Source organism: Anguilla anguilla, chromosome 6 (assembly GCF_013347855.1).
Source record: "Anguilla anguilla isolate fAngAng1 chromosome 6, fAngAng1.pri, whole genome shotgun sequence".
Taxonomy (NCBI): Eukaryota; Metazoa; Chordata; class Actinopteri; order Anguilliformes; family Anguillidae; genus Anguilla; species Anguilla anguilla.
In genome coordinates this window covers 11,717,418-11,737,922 of record NC_049206.1, presented here as the reverse complement: position 1 = coordinate 11,737,922, position 20,505 = coordinate 11,717,418, and the positions used below count along the sequence as shown (strand labels likewise).

At 41.1% G+C, this 20,505-nt stretch overlaps 1 protein-coding gene across 2 annotated transcripts in view; it reads left to right on the top strand.

Annotated features, from left to right (window-relative positions):
- Positions 1-14,878: 14,878 nt before the first annotated feature.
- The window catches only part of pkn2 (protein kinase N2), a 32,999-nt gene continuing 27,372 nt past the window's right edge, over positions 14,879-20,505 (top strand). For both annotated transcript variants that reach the window (XM_035421595.1, XM_035421594.1), the window contains exon 1: positions 14,879-15,294. In XM_035421595.1, the coding sequence (XP_035277486.1) occupies positions 15,274-15,294 (21 nt within the window). In that variant the 5' untranslated portion in view covers positions 14,879-15,273. The remainder of the gene's footprint in view (positions 15,295-20,505) is intronic.

The following is a 20,505-nucleotide window of genomic DNA, read 5'->3' as shown; positions in this document are numbered from 1 at the left end:
TCTGTTTTGAAGTGTATGGTGATTGGTGTGTGTGTTTTTACATGTGTGTGTGTGTTGTCACATTCCACAAGGCAAAAGTTTGCATGCACCACTTGAAAGGGAGCAGAGAACAGCAAAAGAGGCTGGGAAACTGCACTTGCCAGCGCTTGTGCTGTTCAGAGAACATACACTCCTTTTACATCTGTTTCAGGAGTTGAGGATCTCAGAGACGTTTGGTTATCTACTGATAACCAAACTGATAGAGCCTTTAAAGAAATCTACATGACATCAGACTGGAAATTAAATGATATATTACACTCATCAGACACTCTTATCTAGAGAAACTTACACAGATAACATTATTATATATGAAACCCCTTTATACAGCTAAATATTTCTGAAGCTATTCAGGTTAAATATCTTGTGCAAGAGAACAATACACTGGAAGTTGACCCACAACAGGAGGATTTGCATTCCCCAAAATTTATGTAGCCCGCCCCCACTGCTTCTTTTCCCTCGCAGTCCATCTGCACCGGAATTAAGCTGGAGGACAGCTGCTTAACCAGTCACAAAATTGACCAGAAGAGCCTTGATTGCTAAATGAGTCCGAAAAAGTCCAAGCTGCTGAATGCCTCCCTCACTGGATGACTATTCTCAGCTCTTACTCACCCTGCATTTGGGAAAGGGGTGACTGGTATTCTATCTGGACCATGGGGAACATTTCCATCTGTTTTTTATCATTATTTTTAGAGGCATTTTGGAGTTCATCCCAAGATCAATAGGTCATGTGACAGTATTCAGAAACATATGGGAAGCAATTGGGCATTAGGCTGACTCATGCACTGGAGTGCGGAGTGCCGGCATGCTGTATTTAATGGTGTTCATTTGAGGACCTACAAAAATAATGAAAGAAAGTTTGGAGTATGCATCCCATGAGGCCATAGAGAGGATGAGTTTGCCTGTGAAAAAATATATATAAATACATTTTAAAAAGAGCAGTGAGTCTCATTTCCTGTAGGGAGAGTCCTTACCCATGCCAGCCTGTATACAGTGCTTAGCACCTTAATGAAGCACAAACAGAGATGGAGGAAGTGCGGGGCTCCGGTTTTATAGACCAATAAAAGAACACCGGGGTTCAGAAAATAAATCCGGCCCATCCCTCAGCCAGCCTAATTTGCTCCGTTCATTTGCCTCAGCTGCAATTCCTGCTCTTCAAGTCAGGAGGCCTAATTTCTCCTTTCCCGCATTAAGCAGTTAATTTTGGCGACTTGCAAACAAGCGGAGACCACTCCGGGGCAGTACCCGAAGTTTAACGGTTAGAGAGTTCTCGAGGGCAGCTCCTGCAACACAAACACTGATCATTATGAGCACTGCTGTGGCTGAAAAGGGGATTATGTTGCTTATGACTGACCCAACTGGAAAATGAGGAGCATTGCGTAACCAGAAAGAAAGAGATAATGAGGAACCTGTCCTCTGCAATAACACTAATCATGTCTCACCTTTAGGCCACTGGTTTACAAGGTCATAACAAATTCACCGGCACAGATATTCCTCCTGCTATTGCTTTAATGAAGGCTGCACATCTCGCAAGTGTACTAAACATACTGCTTCCAACCCACCACTCTGTCCCATTCTTTACTTCTACACAAACACACACACACACACACAAGAGTTTATTACTATACTTGTGAGGACTTCCCATTGACTACATTCATTCCATGACCTCTAACCATAACCCTAACCCCAACCACTACATGCCTAACCTTAACCCTAACCTTAATCTAATTGTAACCCTAACCCTAACCCAAAGTCCTAACCCTAAAACAGCCTCTTGAACTTGTGGGGACCAGCAAAAGGTCCCCACCTTGCATAATTTTCCTCATATTTCTATCCTTGTGGGGACATTTGGTTCTCACAAAGATAGTAATGCGTGTCCACACACACGCACTGAAAGGCATATAAACACTTTAGGAGTAAATATGTTATGCACATTTGTTCACAAGATCACACTTTCTAATTAAAAATGTTTGTGCAGCATTAGTCCAGACTCACGGATAATTTCAGAAATTAGCGTGAAGCAACAACTTTCCATATGGTGAATAAATGAAACCAAAACACGCAGAAAAGAAGCACCGAGCACTTCTGAACTGAACTTCTGTTTCCGCAGCCCTGGTGGGAATTAATAAAGAGATCTAATAAAGAAAGCGTACAGTTATATTTATAGTTCTCATTTATTACCAGAGCTTTAAGCCATAAAGTAAATATAATTCATTAAACTGATCACACTGTGACAACTCAAGATTGTGTTTATTATACTAATGGAACATGAAATTAAGAAAAAGACCTTTCTGCCAGTGGAATTAATTAATGAGCTTTAGAGAAGACATTGAGATGTAATTTATTTCTGCGTAAGAAAGTCTAATTTACAGTTCTGTGGGTCTTCACACCGCCGATTGTGTGGGTTATTCTTGCAGATGTGCTACTCACAGCATGTCCCTGCATTAGAAAGGAACACCTCATTATATAAACAGTAACTAATTAAACATAATACAGTTCAGCGCCGACTCATTAATACTCCCTTCTTTTAAGTTAGCTAAGTCGATGGGAGAGCACTGTTGGAAATATTGTACATCTCCGTGATTTCCTGTGAACCTTGACTCTCATCACACCTGCACAATGCATACCTTGACCTCCATAGGCAACTCATTAAAACCACAGCGAAAAATGAGCATAAGTAAGTGCCTCCACTTCTCCTGTAACTCGATTCGATGTCTTTCACTTGGTACAGACCAAAGAAGGAGAGAAACACAGTTAATGCTTTCACTGGGCTGGGTTAGAGAATGGCTTATCTGCATGACTGCAGTCTAGGCCTTAGATTCAAAGGATGGGACTCCCACAAACCACACCCACAGTCTATGAACGCTCTTTGGCAGGGTGATGACTGGTGATACATCAGTGCTAATTAAAACGAGCCCAAAATACAAAACTTTTCGCAGTGGAATGCAGTGGAATGAGCGCTTACATACGCATACACACACATGTGCACACGTGCACACACACAGAGAGACACTGCAAATCTCCGTTGCTGCCAAATAGGGGTTTTAGGTTCAGTTTGGCTTGGGCAAATTTTATTTCCTTTGTGAGAGGATTTAGCTAACCCTTGCCACTTCAAAAGACCATACAAGTTGAAAAAATATTAGTTTAATGGTCTGTTTTATGCAGTGTCTGTTTTTCATACAAAGGTATATATATCCTGGCCTGATTCATGTGTTCATTACTCCCAACACCAGGGGACAGAGTAAATATAGCTTCCCCACCTCAATGTTCGGTTTACATGTAACGTAATTAAGGGCAAGTAATGTTAAGGAAAAATAAATAAATGTTCCACAGGCTTGGTTTCATGGGAAAATTCTCAGTCGGCCAGCACTACAGAGCCACACAGATATCGAAACCTGCAGAATGTTCTGGAAAAGGATTCAAGTGAAGGGTCGTATGCACAGGACACAGGTCTGCATTTGCAGCTACGCTGTAGTTCAGACACCTTCTTTAAGCTCTGTGAGGCTGACAGCTAGTGACATGAGCAGTGTTAATTACTGTAATGGCATGCGCTCTCATTAAGTCCTCGTTTGCGTGTCCCGCGGCCGCCTCATGAATGCGATTCGTTTGGGGCGGTTCGCGGGTGCCTCGCGGCTTCATGAAACGGCCTCGTTAAGGAACACAGCTGTTCCCTCCAGCCAGCGTCGCGGGTGATGCCGCGGTCGGGACGGCTGCTGGACACGCCGGCGTCCCTGCTCTCGGACTGGTGCTGGGGGACACCGACGGGGATGTCACGCGAAAAAAAGCGCCAAGCCGCGCAGGCACAGGAAAATGTCAACAGCCAATCACGGAGCGCCACGAGTTCACCTCATGTCTCTGATTCTTTTACGCTCAAATAACAGAACCCCCCTCAGCCCCTCCCACATGCTCACACGTACAGGAAGACCCCACCCCACACACACACACACACACACACATACAAACATGCACACCTACACGACACAAGACTGTTTTCACCTTACATATTCACCAGCGCACATCCCTGAGGGCCAGTTCTGCTAAACAGCTCCAGTGCTCCACGAGAACAGCACAGTAAAACGTTATGTTGGACCCATTATGCAGTCTGTTAGAACTGAATTAACACTGGACATTTTACTGCGCTCACTGACAGCACTTAAAGAAATGCTGGCGTTTCCTGACTCAAGGCCACAAGCAGCCCAATGTGAAGCCACGTAGACACAGCAACGTGACACTGCGCACCGCACAGCCATGTGAATCGCCCGTGACAAGACACGGAGAATCGTGAAGACTTCTTGCTTTTTTTGTAAAATGTCTCATAAGCATGGCAGCGGAATTTCCTGTGCCCGGAAAAGGGGCCTTGTTCCCTCTGTTCCACCATCGCATTCACTTCTCCACAGAACATAGAATCTCTTATCAAATAGCGCACCATAGACACATACAATCGATTCTGTTGTGTGCTATCTTCGTCCTGTATTTCCAGATAAGGCCGCCCTGCACGCTGTAAATGAGAGGGAGCGAACATCTGCTCATTCCATTTCCGTCTTAGAAGATCCAACCCCCCAGATTTCACACATTTTTAAACCTTGAAATGTGTGTTCAATTAGGAGCTGGTGAAAAGGATTAGCGCTGTATCTAAGATGCATGACAATATTTAAATTGCCAGTTAGTGCTCCTCTGAAGAGACGCGGTGGCCGCTTCAGTGAATGGAAATTAAAATGTCTGCTTAGGGTACATCCCATTTCGTCTGAATGTGTTAACTATAAAAGCTTTAATTTGGTTATCAGTCCAGGGATCTAGCTGAAATTGCTCCTCGTTATTGGCTCTGTCTGTGGCTGCCAGGGACGGGCTTTGAAAAACAAATTCCTGGGAATAAAGAGAGAGGGAGAGCGAGATTAATTTATCATTAAGGCTCGGCTTAATTGAAGTCAATTCTGAACAAACTTGAATTCAATTTCGGCTCATTAAATTGAATGCGCCCCGTCTTTTTCCCATAGAGGCTTTGAGCTGGCGGCCATGAATAAGGGACTTACTTCAAAATTATTAAATTGAGAGTTTATTTGGTCTTCTCATGCCAGAGCCGCTTTGATGAGGTTTTCTGCACAGATGGGAAGGAAGAGCAGCTGGAGGAGAAATCAAATTGAAACTAAGCCTCGGAAAATGGGAGAAAACTTGCGGGCGTAATAATACTTAATAATTAAATTTCCGCAAACAATGGAGGCAAATGAAGTGATCTGCGAAAGGTTGCGCGCAGTCATTTGCATAATTGACGCCGGTCCCCCTGCAAATGAATAATGAAGATAATAAAAGGTGTCGCTAAAATTGGGCACAATAACGGCGAAACTTCATCAGGCCCGGCTCCCTGATTAATCTGCTCTTTCGGATCGGCACGGAGAGGGGGAGGGCGTGATTAACTGCGCCGACGCCTACCCGCCGAGCGTGCGCCGACTCCCTCTGCCCAGTGCCATGGGCGTTGTGGGATGGAGCGGACAGAGCCCAACTGGAGCGGCGCAACCTCCGTATAGATGCCACTGTCGTTAACCCCTTAGGCCCTAGATCAAACCAGGCCAGGGGACCTGGGATTAACATTCCCACTGAAGCTTGTAAACTCCAGTGGTCACTGGAGGTGCTGCAGTTTAGCCTCTGGTGCCACCGTCCCCATTGAATTCCATTTAAAACTATGAATTTACCCTGGAAAAATTATATTGTCTTGGACAGTACTGTACTTTTAAATTTTTCTAAAAAATCTTCACACTGAACTAACTAATCTCCAGGCACCAATTGTTCTTTCTGAGCAGCACAGAAGTAGGGGAGAGTAACTGTAAATGTAACAGCTTTTCGATTTTGCTCATTTGCTTCAATAATATTTAGCTTAGAACCATGGAATTTAACTTTAAACAGTTTGACATGCCAGTACTCATTACCCATTTCAATTACATTCATAACTTAATCGAATCGGACACACATTTAAACCAAAGCAAAAGCAGCCCGATGTTCCATTCATATGGCCTAGGCAGTATAATTGTAACAGAGGGGCGGAGTAATTGTAGCATTAAATGAAAGCACCCTATAATGCACGTACAGTGTTTTTTTCTGCACATACAAATGCTAATCAAGCTGTCTCCAGTTTTTGCATATCTCGATGGATCTATCATCACTAACCATAACCACCCCCCCGCCCCCCAACCACCCCCCCCCCACCCCCAACCACCCCCCCCCCACCCCCACCCACATTACAAAAAACATCCTCTTAATTTTGCCAAAAATATGTAAACTGACCGTGTGCTCGCATGTTTGTAAATGATCCCTTGCTTGTTAGATTGTTGTTAATATTTCTGCTCCTGAAAATTTTAAAACAAAAACCATAAATAGAATTTAAAAGGCACTTAGGGGTGGTGCTTAGGAAAAGAAAAGGGCCAAGTGTTTGGTTAGACATAGTACGCTATTTTAAATATCTTTTATTATGGCCACTTACTGGGTTTGAGCTTTGTACATCCAATTTAAATAATAATAATAATAATTTCCCCAGGTTCATTTTCTAACAATATTTCATAAAAAAGTAAAAGCAGATGTAATCGTAAGGGAAACAAACTATCATCTTCAACATAATTGCCCAAGGTTTCTCTATGCAAATGTGCTTGTTTATTAGTAGCAAACCCAACTTTTTTCCCATTTACATATTTCAGAAGGAATGCACGATGATCTAAGATTTCTCTGGATAAGTGACAGCACTACTGCTAAAGTTGAACGAAGCCTTTTGTCCGAATATACAGTCTGGCTGCCGATATGGCAAAAGTCAATGAAGAAATGTTAGAGAAAGGAAGGAAAAACATCAAAGAAAAGAGTCAAAGACTCATATAACTGTATGACACACTGTTTGTAAAAAAAATAGAAAGAAAAGAAGGTGCCTGAAAATACAAGTCAATGGGTTTAAATTACAGCTTGAGTATGGACTGACTGATTCATTTTATTAGGCGACAGCTAGCTCACAGAAGAGCTGTGTGTGGGCTGTATATTGAAGGAAATAGGTTTGTTAAAGTTCTATTAGTATTGAGGCTGCATGCCATCTCCTGGTCCCCGCAGCATGTTAATTCGGAACTGTTTGGATGTAGGCAGTTTGAATCTGTTGATCCAGTGTCTCTCATGGGGGCGACTGCAGCTTTTTTTTGGTAATGGAAGCCTACACAGGGCACGGTCACTGCCCGAGATCAGCACCTTCAGACTAAACACAGGAGACGACGGGGGACCTGAGCTCCAGTGATGAAGACAGGGGTGAACAGTAAGCAGACTGCCCCCGAGGGGCCATATGAACACTTACTCATTTTGAGAGTTTGCCTATGGGGAGCAAAAGAATGTCATGCAGTAATGCACATTCAACACATTGTTCTTTCACTGTGAACAGTGCTGTAACTCTAGAATAAAGCAAAGGTGGAATATGCAAAGAGAGCGGCAGCTTTTTATAAACCCTGAGCTACATTCTTTTGTGAAGCTACGTGTAACTCACTGAGCTATTACATCAAGTTCCCAGGCTACACGCACTTCATATACATTATCGGAATATAGAATATGCTGTAATTTCACATGTTGGCTTATCATAGATGAGGCCATTCATGATTACAATTCTCAGATATTAAATGGGAAATGGACTGCATTTATATAGCACTTTTATCCAATGCGCTTTACAATTGATGCCTCTCATTCACACACACACACTCACACACCAATGGTGAAAGGCTGCCATGCAAGGTGCCAATCAGCTCGTTGGGAGCAATTAGTGGTTAGGTGCCTTGCTCAGAGACACTTCGACACGCCCAGGGTGGGGATCGAACTGGCAACCCTCCGACTGCCAGACAACTGCTCTTACCTCCCGGGCTATGTCGCCCCTTATCATATCAACCACAGACATAAACAATGTACCACATTATAATAAGTCTACTTTGTTCCAAATTCTGTTTGTAATTCATATTCATGATCAAACTAATACCATCCAGCTATATAGGGAAGGAAAATGCTTTTCGAATAAATTTAATGAAACAAATAACCAATAAAATATAATCATTATATAATTTATATGTATAATCATACATATAAAATTGTGCTTTCTGTGTAGTCTTTGAGAAGAGACATTTTCTAATTATTAAAATCATAACTTCTATGTGGAACATGCAGCATTGGCAAGCAAATCCTTTGTAAATCTAGGGCAAGACATTGGGAAACAAAGCAAAGCTTATAACAATATCAAAAGCAGAATATGGTTACTTTCACAACAGAATGACAAGCTTGAAAAAATGTTGTGACATTTTAACGATCAAGGTTCAAGTTTCTCTATTACAACCCAAGGGCAAATTTCTTGTTCAGATGAGAGATTCAGTGTTCCAGAGTTCCATTGTCACAACAATACAACAATAGAATGCAACAAAAAATATCATAAGAATAAAGTAGATATAAGTTATAAAAATGCATAAGAAAGTGATTTTATGCACACAAAAACAGCGGAGGCCATGCATTTTACACAGGGGTAAATCGCATATGTCCATAATGCCGAATGCTATGTTTGGTTTAGCAGTGAAATAGCTGCGGGAACAAAAGGATTTCTGTATTGCTCTGTTTTTCATCTGGGACCCCTACACCACCGGGCCAGGGGGAAGAAGCTGAAATTAATTTTTTAATGGGTGGGAACAGTCCACACCTTACACTGTGAGGAGTAAAGAACTGATAGACTGAGTGACTGAGTGACTGAGTGATGAAGTTACACCATTGGTCGGCCGAGTTATGAAGTTACACCATTGGTTGGCCGGATCACGTGTGTTAGGTCCAGCCATATAAAAGGTTTTAACCTGGTCTTGTTCAGAGACAGATTTGCAAACCATGACACAACGGAAAAAGACAAGATTGATTCAACAGAAGCCTGATAAAAAAAAGGGTCATCGTGATTAATTCAGTATGAAAAAGAAACAGACTTAGGATTCAATCAATGTTTTGTTTTCGACTATGAATTTGAAAAAGATGCAAATGTTAATTAAAATCATTTCATTTGTAAGCCAAAGTTAAGGCTAAATGTTTACTGAATATATGCCTATGAGCCACGTACAAATTCACATGAACAGCTCTGCTCTTGGCTAAATCGCTAAAGAGAAATGTGGATTGTTCCACTCTATGCAATGCTTTGGGTTCAGGTGTCCTGTTGGTAAATATTATGAGACAAGGGGTTAAGAAAGATGAGCAATTTCTGGACCGGTTCAGTAATGGTGTGTTTTTCTCCTCACACAAATAAAGATAAAACACTGCATTAAGTGACACTTGACAAGCTACACTGAATCCAGAATGTTCAGTACTGTTTGTGTGGGGGGTAAAAATACCTCCAGTCAAGCACTTAGCAGAAACTATTCTGTGAGGAATTCTTTGAGAGTGAGGTTCAACATTGTCCAGCCAGGTGTTCCTCAGGCATTCTGAATTCCTGAGTACTGACTCATCTTCCTAGTATCGCAAACCTTTAAACATTTTTCAGTTCATTTAGACATGCCACGTCTCATTCCAGCCAGATTAAGCTATGTGTTGCTAAATCCACCGCAGATATCGTGTCGCTACCTCTAATTTATTCTTCATTCTGTTGTGTTCATTATCATTGTGGTCCATTCCTACTGGCAGTTGATCATATGTAAGTGAATGTGTGACAGTTTCTTCCACACGTGCAGCCATTTCACATTCTATAGGGTTTGTTCATAAAAGCCTCCCAAGCTGAGTGAGTAGCATAATAATTACTTTCCAATACATGTTGAATTCTCTAATCGAGAAATATAAAATGCTTCAACCGTTTGCAGCACTACTTCTTTCTACGATGCACACATGAGTAGCAATGGTCCTTAGGGAATTTCCAATATCTTCCTGACAGAATTATCTACAGGTGTTTTTCAGCAAACAGTTACAAATGATGACTTAATAGATTATATATCCACCAACCTATTTTCAATTTGCCCATTTCAAGGCTGCCAGGAAAATTATACACCAAGTAAAACACAAGTGATGGTGAGACATCACAGGAGAAACTGAAGACCCTGATACACACTTACAGTTCTTTGACAAGAGGGTGAGTGCTGATTGATACCTCAGATACCAAAGAGTTTACCTTTCGGCTTCTGGAACATTCTCCTTATTTATATATTATACAATAATTCTTTACATAACAGATTACACAAATCAGAGCTCATAATTTACACATGAAATAAAAAATAAAATTATGTACCAATGAGTGTTCCTTATTTAAACTTATACATGTAATGGCACATGTATAATAGTCCAAATTAAGTTCTGATCAGTTCAAAGAAATATTGTGCCTTCATTTAACAATTGGGAGCTTGTGAGCCAGAACCATATTTAAAACTGACGACTGAAGACCCAAAATGTAGCATGTAAGTTTTATTTATTCATTATGATTTTTTTATTTTTTTTAAATTTAGCCAGTCTTTAACCAGGTATGTTAATTGTGTCCACATTCTCATTTCTAATACCAGCCTGACCAGAAGGTGTGTGTCTGTGTATAGAACAAGCTCATTCTGTGTTCTATGTCAGAAGTTAGAAGTCAGAAGGAAAACATTACCAATAACAATTCGCCCCAATATATACAGAAAATACTCTTCAGGATTGGTATTACGAGCATATACTATTCAGGAGTGCAATTATGCCAAGTTTATTTTGATTACTGTGCACTAACACACTGGCATCCTCCACGGCAAGGTCAATTTCGGACAATTTAACAGGGCTTGTGAATGTTTCTACTCCAGTCCCAAGTAAAAGGAACAGATACAGGCCTATTGGTGATGCAGTCCTTGATTGTAGATGGTGTGCAATTATGTGTGGATGTCATGGAGAATGCAATAGACACCGAGGAAAGATAGTGTAGCAATGGAAGCAGAAATCCAAAACTGAGTACCGCCATTCATGCAATAATTTTTATTTGTTTTTGTCCAGTTATTTAAATTGTGTGCCCTCTGAATTTAAAGGTTAATTCAGACATGTTGTATTAATTCATGTGAATATGGTTACAATCACCAAGTATGTTATAGCCTATCTTATGGATTTTATTTCATTTCATAGAATGATTGTGTAATGGCTAAATATGTAATAGCTGACTGAATTCATAGTCTGTGTAATTTCTGGATCTGTTCCATTCCTATTCTTGTAATCTATAAAAAATTATTGGTGCTTATGGAAAGGTTTTATGAGTTTTACAAAAACAGTTATCAGAAAAAAAGTCATTAAGAGAACTTGTGGTGTTTTATCGCCCTCTTGTGACCAAAATACTGCATTCGCTCTTTTTCTTTCTTTTTTTCTGATAAACATATGCCTTACCTAACAGTTTCCACTAACTCCCTTCACTAACTGTGAAAAACTGCATAATGCTAACAGACAATTGTACGCCAATAATTCAGAGTCTGCTGACATCATAATGAGCACAATGTTTGTTGAACATGAGGAACACTGTAATACTAAAAAAGAACACAAGAAACATAGGCACTAATGTATTCTAAGGTTCGGATTCTACAATCTACGTAGTCAGACTATGAGCAAACACAAACCAGACTTCAACCCGTGGCAGTCCCATTTAATTTAACAAGGCACCTGCGTAATCTCATCCATGCAATTTATGCTCTGACACACTTGGCTAACTCAGTGTTGCGCAATTAATTGTGCCATCAGGTTAGGTCACTTAACTCAACAGTTACTCTTAAGAAAGGTTCCCTGCAGAACGACAAGGAACTGTGCAGTCCAGATAACCATGGATCGCCTGCCAAATCAGGATCAGTTAAAGTCTTGTCTTTCATCAACCAGACAGAACACAACCAGGGACCCAGGCATGCCAGTCTTATCTGGCAGATTAAATTAATAGGGAAGGATATACATTATCAAGTTCTCCTTTCCTGACTTCTGCAGCAGGCAATAATAACAAGCAAGGTGGTTTGAAGGCATTTGACTGCAGTGTGAATGCAAACTTCTTAAAGTCCAAATGGAAAATTTCCTGTTTTAGAATATTAATGAGTAATATAATATAAATACATAAAATATAATTAAACACACATGCACAACACACACAGTTGGAAGTGTCCCTGGTCAACATATATTGCAGTGCTATTGCCTTTTGCAATCAATCACATAGCCATGCCACTTCTGCCATTTTTTCACTGACTGTATGTGAACTCTTGAGATATACTAATAGGGTCTAAGAAAATAATTTTTTTCTTTAGAGGTTAGTGCAGCAGAACCTCTGATACTTGGTAAAATGTCTCTTCAGTATCAGAGGCACAATATCTAGCTAGGTCTGCACCTTGCCTCGCATTTCACAGCCAAGATTCCCAATGCAGTGGCAAAATCCAGGCAGCTATAAAGAGATTACCAGATTCTTCCCACTGCATGCCACGGTGACCTAGGCTGACCTTCCAGAAGGTCACTAGTCCTTCTGTCAGACTGACAGACCATCACACAGGTATGGCCTGAAGAGCAGGTCTGAATATGTCCTGAATCAGGATAGATATTTTCACAATGCATTTCATATCATCAATGTTACTCATAAATCTTGTCTTGTCTTGTATATGTTTTTACATCCATTGGAAGTTCTCATACAGCTATGCATACTATAAATATAAAAAGAAAAAAATTGAAATACTCCAAAATAATGATCAAAATAACAATCAGAACATTTTTATTAGACATATTATTTTATTAATTAATAGAGCCAATATTGTCACTGTGTATGTTCAATAGAAAATCTGAGACTGAGATGGGGTAGGAGACAGTCATAGGTGGCCCTGGCATAGAACAGCTCTAAACTAATTTGGCTGTCCCCATCACATGTTCAGGACATGCTCATGACAAGCAAATGACACCTGTTTGTTTCAATGTAGATCTGTGACCTGTTTGTTTCTAATTATATGCTTATAAGCAAAAAAAAAAAAAAATTGCAAATGACAAGAAATTAACTCTGTAACTCATTGCCTCCTGTTATTAATTTAATGTGGGTGGTTTTTGCTCTCTAATTCCTTCAAAAGTTTCTGGAGAATGTTGACTTCATTTGGGACAGGAAAACAGTCATATACCATTTGTAAATTTGTTTTCTTTAACATCCTTTTCTTAGGCAAAGCAATCAGAAACATCACAGGTTATGATATGGACTGGAAATTCATATCTCAAAAATATTTATTTATTTATTTATTTATTTTTAGTTCAGCTCCTATATGGTTGTCACAACTGTAATTCAACAGCAGGCTCGATGCTCTGAAGTGCAGCTAAAGAAATAGCTAGATCCTTGAATTATGCCTACAGCTCCAGTACCAGTGTGGGGAAATCCACAGGGGGGATGGAGAATTTACATATGAATGTAAAATATACAAATGTAACATAACAACAAATACATAATAAACAGTGTCCTGATAGCTACTAACCTTGCTAAACAAACCGGCCATTTTCTTATCTTAATGCTACTTACCCACTAGGGGGAGGACTCTAACAATCCCATTTTCCAGAAACGGCAAATTAAAAGAGAAATCAGTCCGGGAACACTGATGATTTCATGCAGCATTTACAGAAAATGCTAAATGCACAGATTAAATGCAAACTTTGATGAAATACTGTGCAGGACCAACAACAAAGACTGTGTTTAGGCATATTCAAGAAGGAATTGAGATATGCCAAAAATTATTACAAAATGATCACTAATTATTCTGATATTTATTATAAAGATAAAGTGACCTTTCAAAAACCACTTAGAGAGTTACTGACTGAATGTTCAGTCATTTGATGTATCCTAAGGTGATTCAGTCTTTTCTTTTAAATCTTTTGCATATTTTTTTTTTTTTTTTTTTTTTTTTTTTTGAAACATGAAGAACAAGCCAGTGCTGGCGTGATATTTCGCAGGATTTTACTAAATGCAAATATGAGTACAGGAAACAAAATGTCATAATGAGAATTCACACAGAAATTCTATGAGATAGTTTATCCAAATAACAACAAAGACTGGTTCTGCCTAATTCAAACCAGGCTCCCCAGATTAAAATAAACTGTCATGTTACAGTTTCACAATGCGAAACAGGTTAAGAATAATTTTGATTTACACTGTTTGACAACCAACTAATCATATTGACACCTGGCAGACTATGGCGCTTTTCTTTGAAATACAAAGTCAATTAAGATGGTACAATTAACAGGTGTTATACCTGGTACTTGGACAACAATGGCATGTCTTTATGATGAAAATTAAACATATCCCTTCATAATCTTAAATTTAATGTTATAAACATTTTTATTTCATAGATATTAGCAAGAGTATTTGTAATAGTTTTGTTAAAAAATAATGTCCTGCGCAGTGGTACGTACCGAAACTGTTGAAAAGCAAGATAAAAGATTATCACTTTGATAGAGCAACACATGTTTCAGGGAAGGAAGCATAACTGTTAATACAGGAAGTTTCTGGCTTTTGGCTCAAAAGAAGTGCCATGTCAGATAAAACAACTGCGGTGGTTTCTGATTTTCACTTACATTAATTTCTTGATGCCTTCTCATGCAGAATAAACTACTGGCTGCTGCAGATTGCGGGAAGATGGATAATGAATAGTAACACAGTGATGCTATGGACCTAAAACATAGCCTACCGGTGGCAGCAAAATGTTAACATTATCCCAATGACACAGCAATAGATACATAAATAAATAAATAAACATTTGCGTTTAAGAGCTCTGGCTGTATAAAACTATCCTTCCCATAAACATAATGAATTGCGGCCGGACAGTTTTGGGAAATTCGCTAACGTCCTGCTGGTATGGAGCCTGATCACATGACAAAAAGTGTATGAATTGAACCTGGTTGGGAGTGAGGCTTTGGGAGCAGGGTGTAATGCTAGTTTCTCAGGACGGGCGCTGCTATAGTGCCTAGCTATCGTAAACTATCCCCTTTCACTCATTTGCAATTGAACAGTCCACGACATCGCCTTTTTTTAATCACTTGTGGGTTTTCTAAAATCATAGCCTATTTTTTGGTTTTGGCTAAATCAGAGAGAAGAAAACATCGCCATGGAAAGTCCGGGGTTTCCGGGATGACCCATGGGTTTGTCCCTGGAATACGGATGGTTTGATTTTAACTCGTAAAAAGGAATCATAAATCGGGAATAAATTGTGCAGCTCAACTTTTTTTGTTTTTAGAGCGGCTCACCTCCCATTCTCCGCTGAGTTTGATTCAAAGTTAAGAGCCAAGATGGCGGCCGATTCCGTGCAGGTAGGAAAACTTAACAACTCTTGCAATAAATGTTGTTAAAGCTGGGGAGTACTGTTAAAAATATATCTGTCTGATTTAAAGGCATACTGAATCGGCTATCCGGTCGGCGATAAAGTTATTTTATGTTCGATGGATTTCAGACATAATTTCCCCCCTTTCCCAAAGGGTTGCCTGGGAAGCAGGGATTGAGGCCTGGAAAATAATTAAACAATATCCTAACTGTTGTTCGAGTGCGGAGAAGTTGCTAACTAGCTAGCTATCTTTATCAAACCAGTTAGCTAGTCACCTACATTCACTTTCAGTGCATATTGTACATTTAAATTGTGTAATCAAATGTAATGTGACATTTTTTTTATTTCTCCAACTCCCATTATCGGATCCGTGGTCTTGGAAAACTTAATGCGGTATAAATGTTTGCCGAGAAATGAGTATCGCCTTTGCAAGCTACAGTCGACTCCAGCATCGTCACCTAGCTTTGAGTTGTAAACAATGCGTATATAAGTTGTTAGATGGGTAGCTGGACACTTTTTGTTAGGCTAGTTAAGTGTGAAAAAGTATGAAGTATAAGCACTTTATTTTTATCGGCTATGTTACAGTAGTTTCCTCCGGGGTTCCAAGGCAGTGAAACATTTATTTCCCCCATGCAGAATAGGGCGACGGAACAGCCCACTGATAAGTTAGCAACCACTTCTATAACTTGCTGTGAAGTGGTTTAGCTAAACGGAAATAAAAATCCAAAACTTTTGCGTGCCAGCCAGTTCCGACACGACCAGTGGACGCATGCAGCCCTTTGACAGCCCACTACAGTGACATGGCCTGTCTGGATTATAGCAATAATTAGGCTAGCTAGGTGGCTACTGTTGTTTTGCCATGAAGGTGTTTCCCCCCCCATAGGTCATGCGTAGCCTACTTTAGAAAAAAAACATCATGTTAGTATAATTTAGGAACTCGGGTCAGCAAACGACTTCCCACTAATGTCATGCGAAATTGTTGTAAATACGTGGTGAAATGTATGTACGAAAAGAAGAAATGTAGCTTTTACAATGATTGTCGTTTCTTACGTGTGTCATTCGATTTACTTAAACCCACCTTTGTTCAATGGAGGGGGGATGGGGACACTTGTAAAAACAGTATTGCCTGTGGATTTTTAGTGTCAACATGCACATTGTATCGTAATGTTAGCGGCTTGGAGGTTGCAGTGGATCTTAAAAACTCCTGGCCGTGTGACCTTATACGTATTTTTATATTTATTTCTTGGCTATTAGATCAACCGTCATATTCCTCCTTTGAGAGTGGGTGGGATCATTTCCGTGCTAGCTACAGTGTATATTTCAAAATGTTAGTTATTGTGGCTTTCACTTTTTAGTAAATACAACTTGTGGTGCTAACCACCAGCATTCCACAGGTAGGCTTCAGTGCTTCATTGATATAAAACCGTCCTATATATAGCGCTTCTTTTTTCTTTTTTTAATCAATGAAGCCCTATATATAGCTTTTAAAAATATATAGATAGACACTTAGTTTGTTGTAAGCTGTTTTTGCTGTATTTCAGTCCAGAAGCTACAGGTGGACTGGACATCCCTAGTCTTTACCTGAAACACGTTTGTCCTTAAAGTGTGTCCTGTGTAAATCTTCTTAGATTAGACTCAAGTCCACTGTAGTAGTAATAACCATTACAGCATCTGTAATACAGCGTCCTGTATTTATAGGACAGAGACACAGCTTTCAAATTCTCATCTTTTCCTGTCACCTTAATCAGATGACCAGGTCTCAAAGTGTAAACTGTGAGACAGGGGTGGTGAAACTCCAGGAGGAAACCGATACCTCCAGCAGAGACACCCAGGAGAAGCTTTGCACTTGCTTCATCTCCTGCAAGCCGAGCTGGTCTGACGGGCAGCTTCTATCAGGAACAAGATCTCCAGTGTTGCAGGTTCAGGCCAATTAATCATGCTCCTTAAGTGACATGGCAGGGCTTTCCTAGGCCTAGGAAGTGGGTTTAAATTATAGCGTAAACAAGCAGAGATCACATTCTGCCTGGAAGGGTTAATGTACTTGGTTAAGGATGAATGGGACCTCAGTGTCTGTGTGTCAGTTTGTCGGTTGCATTCGCAGCCCCCTGGTACAGCCACTTGAAGTGGACTGGCCGGTTTTCTCAACATCCATTTTCAGGTGAATCTCCCCTCTTGGGGCAGTTTTGCTGGAGTCAGTAATTCAGAGGGCATTGCTCCTCCACGCAAGGAAGACCAAACGAAGGGAAAACGCCATTTCCGCCCTGCTGCGGCTGTCCCGTTAGCTCTGGTTATGTTTGCTTGCCCATATTAGGGCTGAGCTGGTACAAACTCCCATCGGACTCCCAGGAAGTCACCAGTTTGCGCTTTCACATACAGGCACTCCTGTGGATAGACTTTGACGTGTAAAGGGGGGGAAAGGGGAAGCAGAGTATTTTGAGCAGGTTTTTACGAGACAGATTTGTGTGGGATTTGCTTTGTGTGGCCCTGCTTGTTTTGCATTGCAGGATGCATTGAATGAGGCCTCTGTAGTAGATGCAGCTTATTTCCTGGTTTTAACTTCTAGCCTCTCGTTGCACAATTAGGCATTGACATGTATTTCGGAGGATTATGGCTACTTGTTATAACTTACTCAAATAGTATTGATTAACAGCGAAGTGCAGTTCTCTCTGCTGTAATTCTGCATATTTGTTTGATTATCAGAGCACTGACTAGTCTTTTGTTGTCCTACAGTTGTTGAAGCCAGCAGGTCAGGTCCAGCAGGGATGAATGGGGTGTTACCAGATGGGCCATTATCAGAAATTAACATTAGTAATAAACACTTGTCAACATTGTTTATGCAGCTCTGTGGTTAGTTTATGTTATGTTTTAGGAATTTGACTCGCACTGCATTTCTGATTTGCACACTCCTGTACTGTGCGTTGAAAGCACTGGTGTTTGGTGTCAAAAATGAGCTTTACGTATCGGATGCATTCAACAAAAAGGTGTGTGTGTGTGTGGGGTGTGTGTACTCCGTCTCCCCCTCTTTCAATGAACAAGGTGGGCTTATCGCAACACTACTTAAATGTTGCCGTGGAGCCTCCCTGCTTATGTTACGGTTTCTGTCCAAGCACAATCGCTACCTCCTGAAAGTAATGAAGTGTTCATAGATATGCAGTCTGAATTGGCCCTTTGCAATGATCTAGTTCCTCAGGCCACATAGTAAGAGTAAGAGAAATATACCCATGTGCCATGAATAAATGGCCTAGCTTAGCATCTGTTCATTATTTATTGAATGACTTGCTGATAAGTTGCATTGCCTCTGAAAAACTAATGTGCTTAACCTTGTGTAATGTGCTCTGCGGAAATGCTCTTTAAAGGCAGACTATGCAGGATTTTTTAACGTGAAAATATTATAGAATAACCATGCTAAGGCATATAGCTAAATACCGAATAAGGAAACGCACAAAATAGCTGCACTACCATAGGACCATACCATACGATGTTCTCACACATTAAGGGGTGCGCTCAGTGGAAAAGATTGTTAAAACGAATACGATTTTTATGAATATTGCTTGACACTTTGCTTGTAGCATTCGAGGGGGCATCCTCAACGGAGATGTGGGTGGGGTAGAGGATGGAGACAAGGAGACAAACACAGAGTCGAGAAGGGCCGCAAAAAACCTGCATAGTATACCTTTAGACAAGGCTGGTTGCTTGCTAGATTAGTCTGAGGGATTGACTGAGTATGACTTTATTCCTCCTGGATGTGAGCCTCATGTTTTGCATAAAGATGAGTTTGGTGCATGGTATCGCTTTCTCTCCCTCTTCCCTGGTAATAGGAGATGGGGCTCTGGAGTGCTATGAGCACGCAGGCAGAAGATCAGAAATGGAGACAGCAGGCTATTTCTGTCCTGTACATTGTTGATTATAGGCCTGCATGCGAGTTATGACAGCTTACTGTTAACCATGATGGACACGTACTGAAAGGGCACTTTTTGATGTAGCCGTTGTATTTTCGTAGGCGGTTATCAGAAACTCAAAAGCTTTTTAGCGGAAAAGCCCAAGTGAATTTCTCTGTGAATCCTCGGGACGCACACTCGCACGCCCGATCGCTCACTGCAGTTACAGAGCGCGGCCCTGAAGCGCAGCAAACGACCAACCGACTTTGTGCCCCTAATAACGCCCGTAATCTAAACAACGGCGGCTTCACCTCGGGAAGAAGACGCGGGGCTCGCCCCCTGTTTTCACGAGGCCGTTTCATTCGGCTTTGCGAGCCCATTGTACAGGTGTCCGATGTCAGCGGCCGCCAGACCGTTATTAAAGGCGCATCGCCGTCCGTCCGGGTTTGTTTTGCTATGTAGCGGCACATGCTCGCGCGCCGCATTGTCTCGGCCCACTCAGCGGTCCGAATAGTTGCTAGGTGGAGCCGGGCGCTCACATGTATGGGGGTGGGGGGGGGGGGCGGCCGCTGCAGCACAGCTACAAATCCTTTTCTGGCGGGGCCGGCTCATTTTCTCAACATGCTGAAATGGAAAACGCTCTGGCGCGGTGGAAGCTTTCCCCTCGTACCGCGGCAGCCTGCCGAAGCGTCGGCTCGCTCTCTCGTTTCATCGAGTGACCGGGCTACTTTTTACCCGCGCTTCTTGTTTTTACAACTTGAAAAGCTTCTATTTAACGCCCTAGTTTCAGGTGAAGTATCAGGCCTGTGGGCCTTTGAGTTTGAGGAGGCCCAATCAAGCAGTTTCAGTTTTCACGCAGGAGTTTCTGTTCATTTGCATCTATAAAGCGACCTCCATTTTAACCTCTGAGTTATTCATTAATCATTTCACTCTAGATTTCCTGTTTTCGTATCTCATTCATTCCCTTTGACTGAAGTTTCAGAGGGAAATAGCCGAAAGGGACCTGGATGTCGCAGAATAGCTCTTGGACTCATGTTTGTAGGCTCTCCCATTAGGCTAATCAAGATCAGAAATTCCTTTCCTTGTGACATCTTGTTTGCAGATAAGTCTCCGGATAGTTTTATGGGTTAGCATAATTTCAGTTTTCAGAGTATTGCATTTTTAGTAATTCGGCAGAGTGTTTGAGGTGTGACATAAACATAATGTGCTGGAACGAAACAAAATGGCCAGATAATCGCACGGCACACTCAGCTACTCGCCACTGTTTATGACAGAGGGGGAACAGGACAGACCATGACTGATAGCTGCTTGGTCGTTCTGAT